The following is a 22,047-nucleotide window of genomic DNA, read 5'->3' on the forward strand; positions in this document are numbered from 1 at the left end:
CCGGCAACTAGTAAGTGAGTTCAGCAAGTTCACAAGATACAAGATAAACATAAAAAATAAACTGTATTTCAATATTCTAGCAATGAACACCAAAATTAGAAATACAGTAACATAATACTTACAATTGCTAAAAAAAAAGCAATAGGTATAAATCTAGCAAAATAGGTACAGGATTTGTACGCTAAAAGCTATAAAATGCTGATGAAGGAAATCAGAGGAGGTCTAAATAAATGTGTATTGGAAGACTCAACACAGTCAAGACGTCTATTCCCAGAAGACTTTCTGTGTGTACACAGATGAGATAATTCTAAATTTATATAGAAAGTCAAAGGAATGAGACTAAATAAAACAACTTTGGAAAAGAAGAATAAGGTTGGGTTTTCCCTGGTGGTGCAGTGGTTAAGAATCCACCTGCCAATGCAGGGGACACGGGTTTGAGCCCTGGTCCGGGAAGATCCCACATGCTGCGGCGCAACTAAGCCCGTGCGCCACAACTACTGAGCCTGCACTCTAGAGCCCACGAGCCATAACTACTGAGCCCGTGTGCTACAACTACTGAAGCCCGCGGGCCTAGAGCCCGTGCTCCGCAACAAGAGAAACCACTGCAATGAGAAGCCCGCACACTGCAACGAAGAGTAGCCCCGTTTGCCGCAACTAGAGAAAGCCCGCGCACAGCAACGAAGACCCAACGCAGCCAAAAATAAATAATAAATTAAATAAATAAAAAATTTTTTTAAGTTGCAAAAGAAAAATAAGATGCGCTTCAACATCATTAGCCACCAGGGAAATGCAAATTAAAACTAGAGTGAAATATCACCACACACCTATTAGCATGGCTGTGGAGAAACTGGATCACTCACACATTGCTGGCGTGACTATAAAATGGCGCAGCCACTCTGGAAACACATTTTGGCAATTTCTTAAAAAACTAAACATGCAACTAATACAATCCAACAATTGCACTCCTGGGCATTTGTCCCAGAGAAATGCTTCCACAAAATGTCCACGTAAAAACCTGTACCGCTTTATTCATGATAATGTTTGTGACAGCTTTATTCATGAGAGCAAAACACTAGACACAACCCAGACTTGTGGGTAAATAAACTGTGGCACATCCACACCAAGAAATACTATGAAGAAATTAAAAAGGAATAAACTTTTGATATATATGACAACCTGGACCACAACCTAACAGATCACCCAAAATCCCTGATCCTTCATAGGTTACTTAATTACACTGATCAGAACCTTGCCAATCAACAGTGGGCCCTTATTTGCCTCCTTGCCCCAGGCCCTACAAATGTCAGGGGTGTGCCTGCTTCTTGCAGCCCTCTCCCCTTTCTTAGGATACCCAGCATTCGGGAAGTGAAAAAAAGAACTGTTTATAATGATCTGAGTCCAGAATCTAACACTATTTTACATAGAAACACAAGGAGAGGTTTTTTTGTTTGTTTTTTGGGTTTTTTTGCGGTACGCGGGCCTCTCACTGTTGTGGCCTCTCCCGTTGCGGAGCACAGGCTCCGGATGCGCAGGCTCAGCGGCCATGGCTCCCGGGCCCAGCCGCTCCGCGGCATGTGGGATCTTCCCGGACCGGGGCACGAACCCGTGTCCCCTGCATCGGCAGGCGGACTCTCAGCCACTGTGCCACCAGGGAAGCCCACAAGGAGAGTTTTTACACTTTATTAGACACTGAATTTTCTAGAAATGCAGCTAACATGTAAATCAAGGGAAACCAGCACTTTGCATTATTCAAAGTTTACCCTGAGTCTCAGCGTGAGAGAAAGTCACCGCGTGGACACCACCCCTGGGACGTGACACAACAGATTTCCCTCTGTGAAGATGGACGATTCTAGAAAATCACTAGATCTATATGGAAAGTCTCAGCAGTTCATAAAAGGGGAATCATCTGAGGAATCCAGATAAATATGTACCTATGAAACAAAGTTATTGGAAGAAACAGGAAATGTTTTTAAAAATCTCTAATCTGCCTCCTCATTGAAATTCAAGGAGCTTTTATAGCTATGAAGATAGAGCAAGAAGTCATAAAGAAGCAGCAATTTGCAATCAGAGAAATTATACTAAAGATTAAAGACACAATAGTTGAATTCAAGGAAAGAAACAAAGCAGAGCATATTAGATGATAAGCTTTTAAAAATCAGAGGATGCATGAAAGCAATCAAAAGGATTAAGGAAATCCGTGCTGTGGAAGACATACCCAGGAGACCAAATAGACACATATTTGGATTTCCTGAAGGAGACTCCAGGGTAAAAAAGAAAATAGTAATTAAAGTAATAACAGAATGCCTTGAGGGCATTTAATAAATCTACCACCCAATCCTAGTAACTCTGAGCAAAAGAGGAAAGGAAGAACTGAACCTGCAAAACAATATCTCAAGCCAACTTTCTGTATCTGATTTAATGGGGAAACATCAAAAGCAATCACAGTGGGCTTCCCTGGTGGTGCAGTAGTTAAGAATCCTCCTGCCAATGCAGGGGACACGGGTTCGAGCCGTGGTCCGGGAAGATGCCGCGGAGCAGCTAAGCCCGTGCGCCGCAACTACTGAGCCTGCGCTCTAGAGCCTGCGAGCCACAACTATTGAGCCCACGTGCCACAACTACTGAAGCCCGCGTGCCTAGAGCCCGTGTTCCACAGCAAGAGAAGCCACCGCAATGAGAAGCCCATGCACCGCAATGGAGAGTAGACCCCGCTCACTGCAACTACAGAAAGCCCACGCGCAGCAACGAAGACCCAACACAGCCAAAAACAAAATAAATAAATTTATAAAATTTTTTAAAAAGCAATCACAGTAAAATGAGAACAAGGACATCACTAGCATTGAACACAACTCGGGTCTCACGATACAGCAGGAATCAGAGAGAAAAGACACAGCTACGGGATGGAGGAGACAAAAGGCATTGTTATCGCAGCTGACAGAATCCTCCACTTGGAAAACCATCAGTACCAGTAAGGGAAGGAGTCAGTTATGAATTAAATAGTTTAAACATATCTAATTAAAAAAATACAAATGCTCACTTCAGCAGCACATTCTAAACTTGGAAGGATACAGAGAAGATTAGCGTGGAGGATGACATGCAAGTTCATGAAGTTTTCCATGTTAAAAAAGAAGAAAAAGAAAGAATATACAATGCCTAAGGAATCCCATCCACCAAAGCAGGATAAGTATAAACCTAGGCATAAACTCAACAAACAGAAGGAGCTGGAGGAAGAGCCGCCGGCAGGAGAAGGGGGAGCGGGAGGGGGAGGGGGAGGGGAGGGGGAGGGGAGGGGGAGGACGGGGGCAATAAGCAGACATCAGGGAAAAGCGAAAATGAAAACTCAGAGAACTGGAGAGGCAGCACATTTCTGGACGGAAAGACTTGGCAGAAACGTCAGTGTTCCTGGGGGCAGGAGCAGGGAGAGCGCACCCCTCTGAACCATGGGTTCCCGGGGAGGACCCCGGAAAGCCGCCAAGCCCTGATGACCCCTGGGAAATACAGGGCCATGAAACCACCAGGTACCACCTAAGAACCCAGGACTTGATAATACCAGCACCAGGTTCGAAACCTCCTCATACCGGGGTCACCCCAGACACTGCCTGAAGTTAAAGCTCGTTCCTGGTCTTTCTGGTCTGTCCGATGGCGGAGGGATATAGAAAATGTAGTATTTACATATGATGGACTATTATTCAGCCTTGAAAAGTCTCTCTCCTAGGGTCTGGCCATAGCCTCTCATCTGGTCTCCCCTGTCCATTCGTCCAGTCTGCACAGGCAGCCAAACTGCTCCTTCCAAAATGAGGTCGGGTCATTCACCCCTCTTTCTCTCAGTCCCCGGCCCCCCCGCCCTCTGTCCTCCTCCCCCACACGGCCGCAACCACATCTGTTCACGGAGCTCCATGTCCTGCTCCTCGATGTCTCTCTGTTGCCTAGGACAGCGCCGAGCACACAGTAGGCGCTCGAAAATATTTGTTGACCTAATGAATGCCAGGAGGACTGCTGTTCAGAGCGGGGACTCCCAGCGCAGGGGTCAGTGTTTGGACGAGACTGCCATCTAGTGGCAGGACCGCCTTGCAGCTTTGGGGGGGCGCTCAGCACTGAGATGCGCGGTTATGGGGTACCAGGGAGGACAGCTGCCTACCACGAGGGGCCACCCCATTCTCTAAGCTCCACGCCCATCGGGTAAGACTAGGTCTGCACCACGGGCACCGGAGGGAGAAAAGGAAGAAGCAGGTGTGTCCGGCTGTACCGCAGAGATGTTATAATACTGATTCAGAATCAGTTAGGAGGAGCCCGTGTTCGGTGTGGAAATAGGGCGGGCGTGGGCGAGACAAAGCCACGCTCGTTTGACCTCTCTGAAGACCCTTGATCTGGATGAAACACCGCCTTCTCCTGGAGGCTGCTGGGAGGACGAATGAGGCCAGCACCTCGGGGGCACCAGCTGGGGCTGGACCCCGAGCGCCCGTCCACACCCCTGCGGCTGCTGCAGTTACTGCAGACGGCGGCAGGGCCCCGGGGATGCTGGGGCCTGGACACCAGAACCCGGAGACAGTCCAGCCCCTTCACGCAGTTCCCCCAGCACCTGAGTTAGACTGTGCGTTAGCAACAGATGCAAGCGTGCGCAATCATACAATCATTATTACCTAAGGAGTGAGCATTTTCTCCTGTTCTACGTTTGAGGGCTCCTCCTTGAGGACAGATCAATTCCCAGGAAAGGGTGCAATACAGGCTGATCACAGGTGTAACCACTGTGAGTTTACAACCACAACACTGTATCATAATTTCACAATGAGATCCCTTCCAAATTTAATATATTTGAAAGAAAACACAGATTATACCATACCATGCATTACCAAAAAAAAGAAGTGTCCTAAAGCCAAAAGTTCAAAAACTAAGTAAGACTTGAGGGCCATAAAAAGATTTCTGTCCCCTAAGTTCTATAAATAATTTATAATTACATCTTTCCTTTAAGAGGAAATCAACTACATACTGCTAGCATTTTCCTTATTTTCTTTAGTTTTATATTATTCTTCACAGCTGAATCTATAGAGAATGGTTGTGAGTCCAGTGAGGTGCCCTTTCTAACACACTAAATCACCTCCCTCTTGGACTCAACAGGACTGAGATTTAAAAACCCACACTTATTACTAGTGCCAACACTCTCGTTCCCCTGGTTTTCGTGCTCATAAAATAAAGACAAAGTGTGATCCGATATTCACACGACCAACTAACACGACTGCATAATTGCAGGGGTGCTGGCACCTGCAACAGAGACACACCGGCTGACGGGCAGCATGGCCATGCCGGCCACCGCTTCTAACAGTGGGCTCATCAACTGATGCACGGGTCCAAATTCACCAGGAACGAGGCAGTTTGGGGATACATGACAATGTACAAAAGTGTCAGCTGTCCAAAAGCTGATACGAAAATGTTAAGGACAACCTGCACTTCAAAACACAAGGTCCAGAGACAAATGCAATTTTCTAATTCAACTCGATGAGGTCAAAGGATATAATTTCATTACAATCAAGTAGATGGCAAACTGAATTTGAATGATAACTACAGGAATAGAAGTGCATCTTACATTTCAATAGCTCGTTACAGTTTACAAAGCATTCACAGACCTTTGCTGTGACATCATTGTGCCGTAGATCTGTAGGTATTTCCTCAAGGGAACAAGTAAGGAAACTAAAGCTCAGGGGGTGTGGGAACCAGTAAAACCAAGGTCTTTCTCTAGAATCCTGAACAAAGGGAGTACGTGCTGGGATCAAGCAGTTAAATAATTTACCAATGAATAGTTAAGACACACTAAAAAGCAAGTGGAAGAGGAAGGATTTGGCTAAGGCAAAAAAAAAAAAAAAAGTTAGGTTATGATTTGTATTTACTCTGTTTTTATTTTTTTAAAGCAATGTCTGCATGTGTTTTTAAAATTTTTAAACAGAAAGATCTAACATGAAAAGTCTCCTTCCTCCACCACTTCTTTTTTGTGTGTGTCTTTTTTTTTTCTTTAATTTATTTTTGGCTGCGTTGGGTCTTCGTTGCTGCGCGCGGGCTTTCTCTGGTTGTGGCATGCGGGGACTACTCTTCGACGCGGTGCGCGGGATTCTCATTGCGGTGACTTCTCTTGTTGCGGAGCACAGGCTCTAGGAGCGCGGGCTTCAGTAGCTGTGGCTCGCAGGCTCTAGAGCGCAGGCTCAGTAGTTGTGGCGGGTGGGCTTAGCTGCTCCACGGCATGTGGGGGTCCTCCCGGACCAGGGCTCAAACCTGTGTCCCCTGCACTGGCAGGCGGATTCTTAACCACTGCGCCACCAGGGAAGTCCCTCCCCCACCACTTTCAATTCTGGTAACTCTCCTCAAAGATAACATCCCTACATCCTCCCAGAAAAAAAGTTATTATTTCAAAAATTATATTAACATCTATTTAAAAATCAAAACAAATGAGGTCAGACTAGATGCACCATGTTATTTTCCCCACTTAGTAATGATCTTTCCCTGTCCGTACAGACGAATCTGTGTCAGTTTCCATGGCTGCATACTGTTCTGCTGTACCAAAATCTCATTCTGCAATCAGCGCTGGGCTGATACACACTTAGGTATTTCCAGTATTTTACTGTTACAATAATGCCACAACCGAATATCTTGTCCATATATATAGGCATCCTTTTTCAAGTATATCAGTAACGCTAAATGCTAAGCGGTAGAAATTCTTGGTGAAAGATTATATGTATTTCAAATGTAGATAGATTTTACCAGATTGTCCTTGTCATCAGCTATATGTGGTGTGGTTCCTTTCACACTTAATAACATCAGAAATTATCAATCGTTTTAATGTTTTGTTTTTTTTTTTAAACTTATTTTGGCCGTGCCGCACAGCATGTGGGATCTTAGTTCCCCGACCAGGGATCAAACCCGTGCCCCCTGCAGTGGAAGTGTGGAGTCCTAACCACTGGACCACCAGGGAATTCCCTCAATCATTTTAATTTTTACTAATCTGTTAGGGGAAATTGTATATCATAATTATTGCTCTGATTTACATTCCTTTACCTCTAAGTAAGACTTGGCATCTTCCTAGTGGCTATCTGTATTGCCATTCTATGTGAACTACTCTTTTCTTTTTTACTATTTTTCTTTTTCTCATTGATTTATACAAACTCTTTGTAAATAAGCCCCCTTTGTTACATGTTTTGCAAATAATTTCCTCTTTTTACGAAGGAGTGTTTAATACTTATGTGATTTTTCACCATTTCCTCTATGGCTTCTGTGTTTGTTCCTACTTAGAAAGGCCCTTCCAGGGCCGAGACTACAAGTTGATTCTCTCATGTTTTCTCTTTGTACTTGCATGGTTTCACTTTTTAAAATTTAATCTCTAATTCACTTGTAATTTATTTTGATGAGAGGAGTGAGATAGGGATCCAGGTTTACTTTTTCCTAAAAATCCAATCAGTTATTATTTTTGAGTGAATTATCCGTCTTGATATAAAATGCCGCCTTTATCCTACATGAAATCCTCCAGTGTATTCTGGACTGTCTCCACTGTTCCACTGAAGAGGTTAGTCCCTCGATCACTAATTTTTCAGAAATTTCCTGGTTATTCTAGAGTATTGATTCTCCTAGATCAGGGTTTATCAACAGCGACACTATTGACATTTTGGGCAGGAAGTCCTGTGCTTTGTAGGATATTTAGCGGCATCTCTGACCTCTGCCCACTAGATGTCAGTATCAGCCCCCTAGTGATGACAACCAAAAAATGTCTGCAGACTTTGCCGCTTGTTCCGTGGGTTGGGGTGCAGGGCAAAATCGCCCGCAGTTGAGAACCCCTGTTTTAGATAAACCCAGTATCATTTTATCAGTGTTCCTACTCTCAAATTCCCACTGATATTTTAATTGTGATGAAAACGAATTCACAGAATAATTTAGACATCTTTGTTGTATACGGACTAAATTTAATCTTTTTTTTTTTTTTTTTTGGCTGTGTTGGGTCTTTGTTGCTGCCTGCGGGCTTTCTCTAGTTGCAGCGAGCTGGGGCTTCTCTTGTTGCGGAGCACGGGCTATACGCACGTGGGCTTCAGTAGTTGCGGCTTGTAGGCTCTAGAGCGCAGGCTTGGTAGTTGTGGCGCACGGGCTTAGTTGCTCCACGGCATGTGGGATCTTCCCGGACCAGGGCTCGAACCCATGTCCCCTGCATTGGCAGGCAGATTCTTAACCACTGCACCACGAGGGAAGTCCCTAAATTTAATCTATATTATATTTAGTCTTCTTATCCAAGAATCATGTGTATTTATATCTTCTTTTATGTCCTTTAAAAGGGTTTTAAGAGTTTTTTAAAATAGAGGCTCTGGTAATATTAAGTTTATTACTAGGTATTTTACCTCTTTTGTTCCTTCATAAATGGGATCATTTCTTATTATCTTTTCTAACTAGTCACTGATAAGAAAACTATTGATATTTTATATTCTATAACCAGCCACACACTGAACTCTTATATCTAATAGATTTTTAGGACATGCTAAGTTTTTTCTTATGATACAACTTTCAGGAAATTCTAAGCATTTTTCTAAACATACAGCGGTATTATCTGCATAAAATCATCATCTTGTATCCTCATTTCCAACATGAATACACTCCTATAGCTCTCCTGTCTCAATGCCTAGGTTAATACTTGCAGAAAAATTTGGTGGTGGGCAACCTTGAATCATTCTTGATTTTAATGGAAACACTTCTAGGATTTCACCATTGGGCATAGTGCTGGCTTTGGCTTGAGATACATATATTTCTTTTTTTAATATAAATTTATTTTTTGATTTTTTTGGCTGCGTTGGGTCTTCGTTGCCATGCACGGGCTTTCTCTAGTTGCAGTGAATGACGGCTACTCTTCGTTGCAGTGCACATGCTTCTCACTGCGGTGGCTTCTCTTGTTGAAGAGCATGGGCTCTAGGCACACGGGCTTCAGTAGTTGTGGCACATGGGCTCAGTAGTTGTGGCTCGCGGGCTCTAGAACACAGGCTCAGTAGTTGTGGTGCACGGGCTTAGTTGCTCCACGGCACGTGGGATCTTCCTGGACCAGGGCTCGAACCCATGTCCCCTGCATTGGCAGGCGGATTCTTAACCACTGCGCCACCAGGGAAGTCCCAAGATACATATATTTCATATCACTAAAGAAGTACCCATACACTTGTAGTCTACCAAGAGCTTGTTTTTAAATCAGAAAGAGTGTTAATTTTGTCAAAGACATCTTCCATCTCTATGGGGATGACCATATGGTTTTTCTTTTGTAGTCTATTAGTATTGTATGATGGATTATATTCCCCAATCTCCTATTAAGCATTCCTGGATGGCGTAAATCCACTTGGTTGTGATGTGCACTACTGTTCTTTTAATTTCTTGTTGAATCACACTTGCTAATATTTTCATCTCCCATTTTTGCATCCATATTTGAGAGTGAGGTCAGTCTGTTAGTTTTTAGTGGTGCTTTGTTAACCCTTATTTATTTATTTGTTTGTTTATTTATTTTTGGCTGTGTTGGGTCTTCGTTGCTATGCGGGCTTTCTCTAGTTGCATCGAGAGGGGGCTACTCTTGGTTGCGGTGCGTGGGCCTCCCATTGTGGTGGCTTCTCTTGTTGCAGAGCACAGGCTCTAGGCGTGCAGGCTTCAGTAGTTGTGGCATGCGGGCTCAGTAGTTGTGTCACGCAGCCTCTAGAACACAGGCTCAGTAGTTGTGGCGCACGGGTTTAGTTGCTCCGCGGCATGTGGGATCTTCCCGGACCAGGGCTGAAACCCATGTCCCCTGCATTGGCAGGTGGATTCTTAACCACTGTGCCACCAGGGAAGTCCCTTTGTTAACTCTTAGAATCAGTCTTAGGCTGCCTTGATAAAAATAAGTTGTACTTTCATATGTTGTACTTTACAAACCAAATGTGGGGACTTCCCTGGTGGTCCAGTGGTTAAGAATCCTCCTTCCAATGCAGGGGACACAGGTTCAATCCCTGGTAGTGGAACTAACACCCACATGCTGCGGGGCAACTAAGCCCATGCGCCACAACTAGAGAGCCCAAGTGTCACAAACTACAGAGCTCACGCGCCACAGCTAGAGAGCCCAAGTGCCGCAAATTGCAGAGCCCATGCACCACAACCAGAGAGAGAAAAACCTGCCCGCCACAACTAGAGAGAAGCTCACGCGCCACAATAAAGAGCCCGCACACTGCAACGAAAGATCCCGCGTGCCTCAGGGAAGATCCCATGTGCCGCAATTGAGACCCAATGCAGCCAAAAAAATAATAAAAGAAAATAAATAAATAAAAATTTTAAAAAATACTGAAGTGTCAAGTTAAAAAAAAAAAAAAGTAAAACCATTATGTAGAAACACAAGGCCATTCCCCTTCATCCCAGAAAAAGAAAGCCACATATATTCTTCACAGATTCAACTTTTTGAAAACTAAATAAATTAAAATACACCCTTGGGAAGCTAATCTGGATTGTGATATTTTATGTAACAGCGCAAAAATCACAAGTAGCCTACCATTCACCTCCTATTATGAATGAGTAACGCCATATTTCAGCTGTGTTCCCACCTTAGGCAATTGAGCAGTACATTACTACTATTAATGGAGCTGCATTGTGAGTTAGACCACGGAAAGCTTAGCTTTCTTATCTATGCGCTGCAAAAGAAAATGAAATACATTCTCTGACGTTTTAAGTTTCCTATACTCTGGACTCAAATATAATGGTTTAAAAAAAGACCTTTTCGCAAGAATGAAATTAAAACACTCCCTCACACCATACACAAAAATAAACTGAAAATGGATTAGAGACCTAAATGTAAGACCAGACACTATAAAACTCTTAGAGGAAAACATAAGAAGAACACTCTTTGACATAAATCACAGCAAGATCTTTTTTGATCCACCTCCTAGAGTAATGGAAATAAAAACAAAAATAAACAAATGGGACGTAACGACACTTAAAAGCTTTTGCAAAGCTAAAGGAAACTACAAACAAGACAAAAAGACAACCCTCAGAATGGGAGAAAATATTTGCAAACGAATCAACGGACAAAGGATTAATCTCCAAAATATATAAACAGCTCATGCAGCTCAATATTATCCAAAAATGGGCAGAAGACCTAAATAGACATTTCTCCAAAGAAGACATACAGATGGCCAAGAGGCACATGAAAAGCAGCTCAACACCACTAATTATTAGAGAAATGCAAATCAAAACTACAACGAGGTATCACCTCACACCGGTCAGAATGGGCATCATCGGAAAATCTACCAACAACAAATGCTGGAGAGGGTGTGGAGAAAAGGGAACCCTCTTGCACTGTTGGTGGGAATGTAAATTGATACAGCCACTATGGAGAAGAGTATGGAGGTTCCTTAAAAAACTAAAACTAGAATTACCATATGACCCAGCAATCCCACTACTGGGCATATACCCAGAGAAAACCATAATTCAAAAAGACACATGCACCCCAATGTTCATTGCAGAATGAATAGATAAAGAAGATGTGGTACATATATACAATGGAATATTACTCAGCCATAAAAAGGAATGAAATTGGGTCATTTGTTGAGACGTGGATGGATCTAGAGACTGTCATACAGAGTGAAGTAAGTCAGAAAGAGAAAAACAAATATCGTATATTGACACACATATGTGGTACCTAGAAAAATGGCACAGATGAACCGGTTTGCAAGGCAGAAATAGAGACACAGATGTAGAGAACAAATGTATGGACAGCAAGGGGGGAAAATGGAGGGGGGGTGGTGGTGGTGGGATGAATTGGGAGATTGGGATTGACATATATACACTAATATGTATAAAATAGATAACTAATAAGAACCTGTTGTATAAAATAATAAAATTCTAAAAAATAAAGATATGCAAAGATATAAAATGCCATTTTTCTCAATATTATTTTTTGTTTTTGAAAATTTTTCATAAAGATATGGTAATTATGTTAACATGTAATGGGTTTAATTTTATTTCTGTTATTTTTAAATGAATTAATAAATCAATATTTTTAAAACTTAGGAAAAAAAAAAAAAACCTTTTTGGTTTCTCAAAAAGAGCTAGTAACACTGAGAAAGCCCAGGGGTTCCCGAGGCCACTGGCATCTAAACGAGTCTGAACAGCCTTCCGAGAGGACCTTCCCGGCTTCCGTAGGGCCCAGGACGGATGCTGTGTCCCTGTCTCTGCCAGGGACTTACGCACTGACTCGCTTATCTGACACGCGGAGCACCACGAAGACACCAAGACGGCCCCAGAGCCTGCACCACCCTGCCCGGATCTCCAGGGACGCAACACGTGCTAGATGATGGGCAACCAGAGGGACCGGGGGAAGCACAGGGCTCCCCACTGCCTCTTTGCTTCCTTTTGTGGATCATCCCATCTCCTGTTGTGGGATGTTGTCGCCTGAACCAGTTCCTCACTCAGAGTAAGTGCTCCGTACGTATCTGATGGGGAAGGAGGCGTGAATGCCCGAGGTGCTTTCAAATGGACAAGAAAAGGCCCGCCTGGGTCCCTCTGTCCTGGCTCCCTTCCTGCCTGGGTCCCTTCAACCTGGGTCCCTCTCACCTGCGCCCCCCACCTGGGTCCCTCCCACCTGTCCCCCCACAACCTGCCTGAGTCCTTCCACCCTGAGTCCCTCCCACCTGCCCCCGCCTCGGGCCCTCCTACCTGGGGGGCCCCTCAGGCGGCTCTCCGCGAGTTCGGAGACGGCCCCGGACGTGGACGTCTTTTTCAGTCGAGCTGCCCCAGAAGCGGCGGCACCGCCTGGCTTGTTGAGCGTGTCCTCACTGCTGGCCCGCTTGAGCTGAGAGAGAGGTGGACGGAGAGAGACAAGGTGAAGAGACGCATTTTCGGGCTGGAGCGCTATAAACCAGGAAAGCACCGAGCAGGCCCACCTGCCCGGCAGCTGAGGGGCAGCGAGGGCACCTCGAGTAGCAGGAAGGCGCGGGGGGAAAAGCGCAGACAAACCTGCGATGCCCTCACAGGTCACAGTGTGATCCTCCATCACTGTTTCAGAGATCGGTATAAGGTTGCGGGTGGTTACTGCCCATCATTCACACGTCAAATAATGAGGTTTTTTAAAAACAGTTAAAAGGCTGGGAACTGATGAAGAAAGAACTGTATGGTACACAGAAGTCAGGATAGGGCAACACACAAGAAATTCAAAGACAATAAAATGTAGCACAAAAACATACGTCTGGAGGAAGCAGGGGGAAGAGATACAAAGATCTGAACATCTACGCGTGCTCACCCCAAGCACTCCCATGGCCCCAAACACACGCCGCCTCCGAAGGGAGCAGAGGGACTTTTTTGGAGGCCAGAAGAAGGCTGTTAGGGACCCTCGGCTCCCTTTCTGCTTTCTTCCCTGGCATGGGAGGTGCAGAACAAATATTTGTTGAAAGGTATTGAAGTGTAAGGGGGGGACCCCGTCCCGAAATGAGCTCACACTCTGGTCCAGGTAAATTACGCTCAAGGTGAAAGAGAAAACCCACAAATAAGTTCTCTCAACCAGTGTGAGTCTCTGCTAAAGAACACTAATCGTTCCAGAAGATGGAGGCAGGCAGATGCCACCACAAATGCACCTGACATCCTGGGAACCAGCGTGAAAACGCCCTCAAATCAACCGGGACGTGGAAGCAGCAGCCTGGCCCACCACACCGGCCAAGGGCCCTGCTCCAGCCTGCTTTGCTGGCTCTGGGGTCACATACTGAAGGTTAGGAGTCTAGATATTTGCACAATGCAAAAAAAGCATGTCCACCTTTGCAGCATTTAGATTTCAGGGTGTTGCGACATATCCCTCAGAATGGCTTGAAAGAGAAGAGAAATACCAAGTGCTGGTGAGGTTGGGGAGCAACCGGAACACTCCCCGTCTGCTGGTGGGAGTGTAAACTGGTCGCCGCTTTGGAAAACAGGGAGGATTCACTAAAGCTAAATATTTGCACCCTGTGATTCAGCAAACACCCTCAAGCTCTACACAGGCTCCTCAAAGAATGTTCACAGCAGCTTTATTTATTACAGCCAAACCTAGAACAACCCGAATGTTCTTCAACAGAATGGGTAAATTAAATAGTGGTACAGTATACAATGGAAACCACGCAGCAATTTAAATAGTTACCGATACAGTAATGAATGGGTGGGTCTCACATTCATTATGCTAAGTGAAAGAAACCAGACACAAAAGAGTATATTATGCCTGGTTCCATGCAAGTGAAGTTCAAGAATGGACAAAACCGGGCTTCCCTGGTGGCGCAGTGGTTGGGAGTCCGCCTGCCGATGCAGGGGACACGGGTTCGTGCCCCGGTCCGGGAAGATCCCACATGCCGCGGAGCGGCTGGGTCCGTGAGCCATGGCCGCTGAGCCTGCGCATCCAGAGCCTGTGCTCCGCAACGGGAGAGGCCACAGCAGTGAGAGGCCCGCGTACCATAAAAAAAAAAAGAATGGACAAAAGCAAATGATGGTGACAGAAGTCAAAACAGTGGTTCCCTCCGGGGGAGTTACGGGCTGGGAAGGAAACTTCTTGGGCGCTGGCATGTTCTACATCTTGCCTGGGTGCTGACGGTGACACAGATCTAAGCACACGTAAAAATTCAATGGGCCGCACAGCTAAGACTGAGATTAATGCACTTTATATGCCGATTTGTAAGTATGTTGTGCCTCACTAAAAAAAGAAAGAAAACTGGAGGATGGGTTAAACCAGGGGCAAAGCCCTGGTGCCACCCTGCCAACTGCTCGTGTAGGGTTTTCCCTCATTGTTATTTTTGATCGTGGTAAAATATACATAACATAAAATATGTATCATTTTAACCATTTCAAGTGTACAGTTCAGTGGCCTTAAGTACATGACGTGGTTGTACAACCATCACCACCATCTAGAACTTTTCCGTCTTCCCAAACTGAAACTCTCCTCCTTAAACACTAACTCCCCACAGCCTACATTTTAAAAAAGGTGGTAAAAGTCTAAATATTAGCCAAGCAATCCTAGTCGAGATCTTTAACAAATGATTAATGTTTAGAACAGCCAGTTAATATTGACAGGATAATCTGCGTGTGCACGCTTGCAGTTTACTGGATGTAAATGTAACCACACAGCCCAGCCAACAGCACAGGCCACCACAGCTTAACAAAAGGGATGAAATACGACAAGGGTTGACGCAGAAATACCTCAACTGCCTTCTTACACGGACCCCATGATCGCTTTCCTACCTCCCATTTCAGAGTAATAAGGGTCCCTGCACCCAAGCTCTCCAGCCTCTCAAATTATCCGCCAGGTCATCAGTGTAACATGTATTTAGTACTGAACGACAATAGCTCAGGATGTCAGCACCATTTCCTCAACAGAAAAGAACTACTGTTCACTCGGCCTAGAAGCGTGCCAGGGGCTTCCTGGGTCCCCACAGGGAAATCAATTCTGATCTTAGACTTTGAAAACACCTCAAAGGAAACATGGAAGGGAATTCTTAATGTAATTTTGCAAATGATATGCTCTTGGTTCTGCCTTCCTCTGTCTGGTTCTCCGACATTCCTAAAATCAGTAAGTCTGACGCAAAGAAGTGCGGAATTATCAAACTCTGCAGCAAAGGCCCAGAGAGCCAAGGCTGGGTCTGCAAACCAGGACAGGGCACCCACCGAATGAGAGGTCCCCACCGGCCTCCAGCCATCCCACCCTGGCCCCCATCCCCGCCCGCCCCGGGGCATGGGCTCAGGGGTATAGCTTGCCCCCGGCCCCTTCCCATAGAGCTTGGTTCTTGGTGAGATGGCGGGCGAGGCAACAGAAGGCAGGGGTGGCAGGTGGGAGGTCACCACCCCAGGCTCAGGGCTGGAGGGTCTCCAGTGGGGATTTAGCAGTGCGCAGATGCTGTAGCTGAGGGTCTGCTTTTGTTCACAAGGGCGGCAATGCAAAAGAGGACTTGGGATGTGGGAATTCAACATATGAGGTGCCCAGCAATCCCATGGGAAGCAGCCCACATAGTGGTTAAGGTGTGTGCCTGTGGCTCCAAGAGAGGCTGCTGGTGACGGACCCTGCCTCCGCCTCTCCCTACCTGTGTGATGGGGGAAGGTGCTGAGGGCTCCTCGATTCTAAAAGGGAGAAAATAACACACACATCTCCAGGTTTCTGACCCTAGTTAAGAACACAATAAATAGCGGCCATCATCACCACCACCACCATCATGATCATTAGCAACACCACCATCACCACCACCATCACCACCACCATCACCACCATCACCACCACCATCACCACCATCATCACCACCATCATCACCATCACCACCACCATCACCATCACTATCATCACCACCATCACCATCATCACCATCACCATCATCATCATCACCATCATCACCATCACCACCACCATCACCATCACCACCACCATCACCACCATCACCACCATCATCACCACCATCACCATCATCACCATCACCACCACCATCACTATCATCACCACCATCACCATCACCATCATCACCATCACCATCATCACCATCACCATCATCACCATCACCACCACCATCATCATCACCATCACCATCACCACCACCATTACCACCATCATCACCACCATCATCACCACCATCACCATCACCACCACCATCACCACCATCATCACCACCATCATCACCACCATCACCATCATCACCAGCACCATCAGCACCATCACCATCACCATCATCATCACCATCACCATCACCATCATCACCATCACCATCACCATCATCATCACCATCACCATCACCATCATCACCATCACCACCACCATCAGCACCATCACCATCACCATCACCACCATCACCACCAGCACCATCACCATGACCACCATCACCACCACCAACATCACCATCACCATCACCACCACCATCATCACCACCACCACCACCACCAGCAGCATCACCATCACCAGCATCACCATAATCACCGTTACAACTGTGGGAACTCAGCCAGAAACTTCCCTCTTTGCTGTCTGAAAGCTTTCCCGGTGCTCCTTCCATGATGGTTCTCTGGGCTGGTAGCCACGGCAGCACCTTCATACTTACAAACAAAAGTCTGGAACCAGAGCATGGGGTATTGTTATGTATTAGAAATAGGTGACTGATTGGCTGCTGGGCTGGGCAAGTTATTACATAGGGACTCAGTTTCCTCACCTAAAAAACAGAAGAACTTGATTAAATCATCTAAGATCCTTCTCACCTCCTAAATCCTAGCTGTTATATTAGATTTTATTTACCTATTTAGGCTTAAAGAATTTGTTGATCAGGCTTATTGCATATTGTATCAATGTAAAGCTTTTGCTCAAAGCACAAGTACTATAACGATGTGACAACAACAATACCCCAGGCTTTGGGCTGATAAATAGGAGGGCGTGCCAGCCCCATCATGATCCTAGACTAAGGCTGCACTCACTCCCCATCCGCTTACCACCAGCAGTGGCTGCCTCTGACCCTTCCTTACATCAGAAACACCGGCACTGCCAAGGCACCGCGGTAAAAGCCAAGCGTTGTAGTGACTGGCTTGATCTAACCTCCGTTTCAAACACAGTGAATTCTGACTATTAATCCTAAGGCAGACTTTACATTCCTTCCACAGACAATATGGAAACTCTGTGATTAATCACCTCGGGTCTGGATGAAACAACATTTCACACCAAAAGAATGTGATTCAGGGAGGTCCTGAGAAAACGCCCTTCTCCCCCACCCTTTGCTCTTTTGCCCCTTTTCCCCCATCCCTAAGGTGTCCTGTGGGATATGGGGACCATCTGAAATATCAGCTGCTGCTAATAGTTTAAAGGTTCGAGGGCGTTTCGGCCATTGAACAGCCTTTCATATCTGATTTCATCCCACTGCCTTCCATCCAGATGTGAGAGCCAGGAAGAAGTGGGTCGGGAGAGTCGGGTCCCGGGGAAAGAACTGAGGGCATCCCTCTGGGTACCATCATCCCAGGGAGCCCAGAGCAGCCCTATGCACATGGGGAAGAGAGAGAGAGAAAGGGGGAGCAGGGCCAGAGCAGAGACCCTGGGACTCCTCCCCTCTCACCACGACCCCTGGGGCTGCTCCCACCGTCCTGGACACAGTGACCCGGAAGGCCTACCGCAAGCCGGGCGTCCATCCTCAATACACACAGTGTACTTAGTCCACGGGGCCAGGCTGCACGCGTGTCAGAGCGGAGCAGGCAGGCCTGTGCTCTGAGTTAACATCCAGCAAAGGGCCTGGTTCCTACGCAGTGACTCAGAAAACCAAGATGGGAGAGGCGGGTGGCCTCTCGGAGCAGGTGCCCTGGAGCAGGCCTGGAAGACCACCAGGCTTTTATCGACAGATGAGGCAGCAAAGCATCCCGGAGGCCGCATGTATGTGCTAGAGGGTGGGGACAGGCAGCCGGGGAGACGGGGAGCAGCGTGTGGGACCAGGGCAGGACCCTCCAGATTCCCCAGGTCTGCAGCAGTGATAAGGATTCAGACTTGGTGAGCTGACAACGGGGACACCCATGTGTCTGCAGCCAGGTGAACCCTCCGGCTGGGGCTGCGCTGGGGAGAGCCCTCTGTCAGCAGGACCAGAGGAGGCACCTAGGGGAGGTGGAAGGAGGGCAAAGTCAAGTTCTTGCTTTGAAGACACGGAGGACGGGGCTGTTTGGAGGGCCGGGGGCAGAATTCAGAAAACGGACGGGAGCTGATGACATGGGGCGGCATGGGTCCTTCTAGGTCCTTTACCCACGGGTTTCTTCTCATTCAAACCACAACTCTGCCGTGTTGGACATGAGAAAACTAACATGAGATTAACTAACTCACTCAAGGCTGTATTGGTAAGGCAGAGTGGGATTTAGGCCCGGCACTGTGTTTCCAAGGGCTTTAACATTCCTGCTGGGCCGGAGACCAACAGGAGTCAGAGGCTCTAGCCATACCTCATGGGGTGAGGGCGAATAAATGGGGCTGCAGGAAAGCCACATCACGTGGGCGGCCCAGGTTGGTGACTAAGGGCATAGGCTCTAAGTCCAAACCTAGAATCCTGGGTTGGAATCTTGGCTCTGCCTCTTACTAGCTGTGTGACCTAGGGCAAATCACTTTACCTCTCTGTGCTTTGGTTTCTTCACCTAAAAATCAGATCTAGCAATGGTACCTACCTCAGAGTGTAGCTTTTAGGCTTAAATGAGTTAGCCACAGGACGTGCTTAGAATAACAGTGTCTGACACATAGCGTGCTTTTAACAGATGCCGGCTATAATCGTAACCAACACAACTCGTCGTTATTATTTTTGTTATTAAAGGAAAGCAAGAATGAGAAGGGACTGTTTTAGGAAAAGATTAAGGCAATGCAACAGGGATTCCAGAGGGCACAGTAGAACTTTTTTTTTTTTCTCAGCGGCCATGGCCCACGGGCCCAGCCGCTCCGTGGCATGTGGGATCTTCCCCCGTGTCCCCTGCATCGGCAGATGGACTCTCAACCACTGCGCCACCAGGGAAGCCCACAGTAGAACTTTTTAAAGCAAGTCACTAACCTCCCTGGACCTCAGACTCTCCGTCTTTTCATAACAACATCCAGGAAACATTCATGGTGTGCGTGCTTATGAGGTACCAGGCACAGCCAGGGATAGCAGACTCTTCACATGGCTATTGTGAGAAGTGGGAATGAAATATACAAAACACCTTGGCACAGGACACCTGCTCCACACATGACAGCTGTTCCTGAAAGTTCTGTTGCTTCTACACACCATGCTAGCCCTGAAGCCCACTTCTGAGCTCCATTTTCCCAGCCGCACCCAACTCACTCTGCCTCCTCGTGGACTTTGGGGTCCCACTCTGTATTATAAAAAGATCTGAGCCCATCCTTTCCAGGTGAAAGGATAAGTCAGACACGTTCCAGGCCAGGGGCATGCCGTCTCTCCCTACCACGCACACGGCGCGTTTGGGTGGCAGCAAAGCTTTTACGGGGAGCACTTCATTTCTCCTGCACCTCCCACAGGGAATTCCATCAGAGCAAGAGTCACGGCTTAGAAGGTCTCCCAGGGGGCGGGGCCTACAGACCCCAAAGCGATCCTACCAGTCCTCTGAGGCAAACTGCCGAAGCCTCTCTTACACCGTCACTATTTTTTGAAGGCAACATCAGACACAGAAAGCTATGAGTCTCAGTTTCTAAGTCTTTTTCCTTCTCTGTTTGTGGCTGCATTCTTGGCTTTGTTTCCTAGTCATAAAGTGCAGCCTCAGCACCACTTGAGATCTCTGGTTTGTTACAGAAGATCCCTACGAAAGTGTTGGTGTTGCTTTGATATGCTTGGTAAGTATTTTCACTATCGCTTCCATTGATATTCAAGCCGCTGAGCACCTGTACCTGAAAGCTGACAAAAGGAAACCCTTTGAACAGCTCACAGGTGAATGTAACTAAGAAATTCCTTCAATTCCACAAAGATGGGGTGGGGGGTGGAGATTCAAAGCTTTCAAATCATCACACAGAACACAACCCGGTCTTTAAAGGGAGATAACATGTTCTGGTTGGAGCAGTGGCTCTCAACCTTGAGAGTCCATCAGAATCCTTGGAGGTTCTGTTAAAATGCAGACGGCTGCCTGCACCCCAGCCCGCAACCCTAGCATCACCACCAAGCTTCCGAATCCCTAGGTCTGGGGCAGGGCCTGAGGATTTGCATTTCTGGCAAGCTCCCAGGTGATGCTGATACTGCTGGTGTGGGGACCACACTTTGAGGACCAAATGGTTTACAGCAGCACTGTCGATGGAAATATTATAAGAGCCACAGACCTAAGTTTACATGGTCGAATAGGAACATGAAAAAACGTAAAATGAAACAGGTAAAATTAATTTTAACGATATATTTTCTGAACCCAATACATTCAAAATAGTATCAGTCGATGTAAAACACATTAATAAGGTCTTTTACTTCTTTTGTAGTCACTCTTCAAAATCTGGTTTGTATTTTTTTTTTCACCCCTGTGACTCATTTATTTTTTCTTTTAACATCTTTATTGGGGTATAATTGCTTTACAATGTTGCGTTAGTTACCGCTGTATAACAAAGTGAATCAGCTCTACGTATACATATATCCCCATATCCCCACCCTCTTGCGTCTCCCTCCCACCCTCCCTATCCCACCCCTCTAGGTGGTCACAAAGCACCGAGCTGATCTCCCTGTGCTATGTGGCTGCTTCCCACTAGCTATCTATTTTACATTTGGTAGTGTATATATGTCCATGCCACTCTCTCACTTCATCCCAGCTTACCCTTCCCCATCCCCGTGTCCTCAAGTTCATTTTCTACGTCTGTGTCTTTATTCCTGTCCTGCCCCTAGGTTCTTCCGAACCTTTTTTTAGATTCCATATATATGTGTTAGCGTACAGTATTTGTTTTTCTCTTTCTGACTTACTTCACTCTGTATGACAGTCTCTAGGTCCATTCACCTCACTACAAAATAACTCAGTTTCATTTCTTTTTATGGCTGAGTAATATTCCATTGTATATATGTGCCACATCTTCTTTATCCATTCATCTGTCGATGGACACTTAGGTTGCTTCCACGTCCTGGCTATTGTAAATAGAGCTGCAATGAACATTGTGGTACATGACTCTTTTTGAATTATGGTTTTCTCAGGGTATATGCCCAGTAGTGGGATTGCTGGGTCGTATGGTAGTTCTATTTTTAGTGTTTTAAGGAACCTCCATACTGTTCTGCATAGTGGCTGTATCAATTTACATTCTCACTAACAGTGCAAGAGGGTTCCCTTTTCTCCACACCCGCTCCAGCATTTATTGTTTGTAGACTTTTTGATGATGGCCATTCTAACTGGTGTGAGGTGATACCTCATTGTAGTTTTGATTTGCATTTCTCTAATGATTAGTGATGTTGAGCAACCTTTCATGTGTTTGTTGGCAATCTGTATATCTTCTTTGTAGAAATGTCTATTTAGGTCTTCTGCCCATTTTTGGATTGGGTTGTTTGTTTTTTTTATATTGAGTTGCATGAGCTGCTTGTATATTTGGGGGATTAATCCTTTGCCCATTGATTCATTTGCAAATATTTTCTCCCATTCTGAGGGTTGTCTTTTCAT

At 46.1% G+C, this 22,047-nt stretch overlaps 1 protein-coding gene and 1 pseudogene across 4 annotated transcripts in view; one reads left to right on the forward strand and one right to left on the reverse strand.

Moving 5' to 3' along the window:
* SPECC1 (sperm antigen with calponin homology and coiled-coil domains 1) overlaps positions 1-22,047 on the reverse strand; it is a 245,347-nt gene that overhangs the window by 149,165 nt on the left and 74,135 nt on the right. For all 4 annotated transcript variants that reach the window (XM_049702411.1, XM_049702412.1, XM_033422807.2 and 1 more), the window contains one exon: positions 12,673-12,808. In XM_049702411.1, the coding sequence (XP_049558368.1) occupies positions 12,673-12,808 (136 nt within the window). The remainder of the gene's footprint in view (positions 1-12,672; positions 12,809-22,047) is intronic.
* LOC117200425 (uncharacterized) lies at positions 3,029-3,121 on the forward strand (annotated as a pseudogene).

This window comes from Orcinus orca, chromosome 19 (genome assembly GCF_937001465.1).
Source record: "Orcinus orca chromosome 19, mOrcOrc1.1, whole genome shotgun sequence".
Lineage (NCBI taxonomy): Eukaryota > Metazoa > Chordata > Mammalia > Artiodactyla > Delphinidae > Orcinus > Orcinus orca.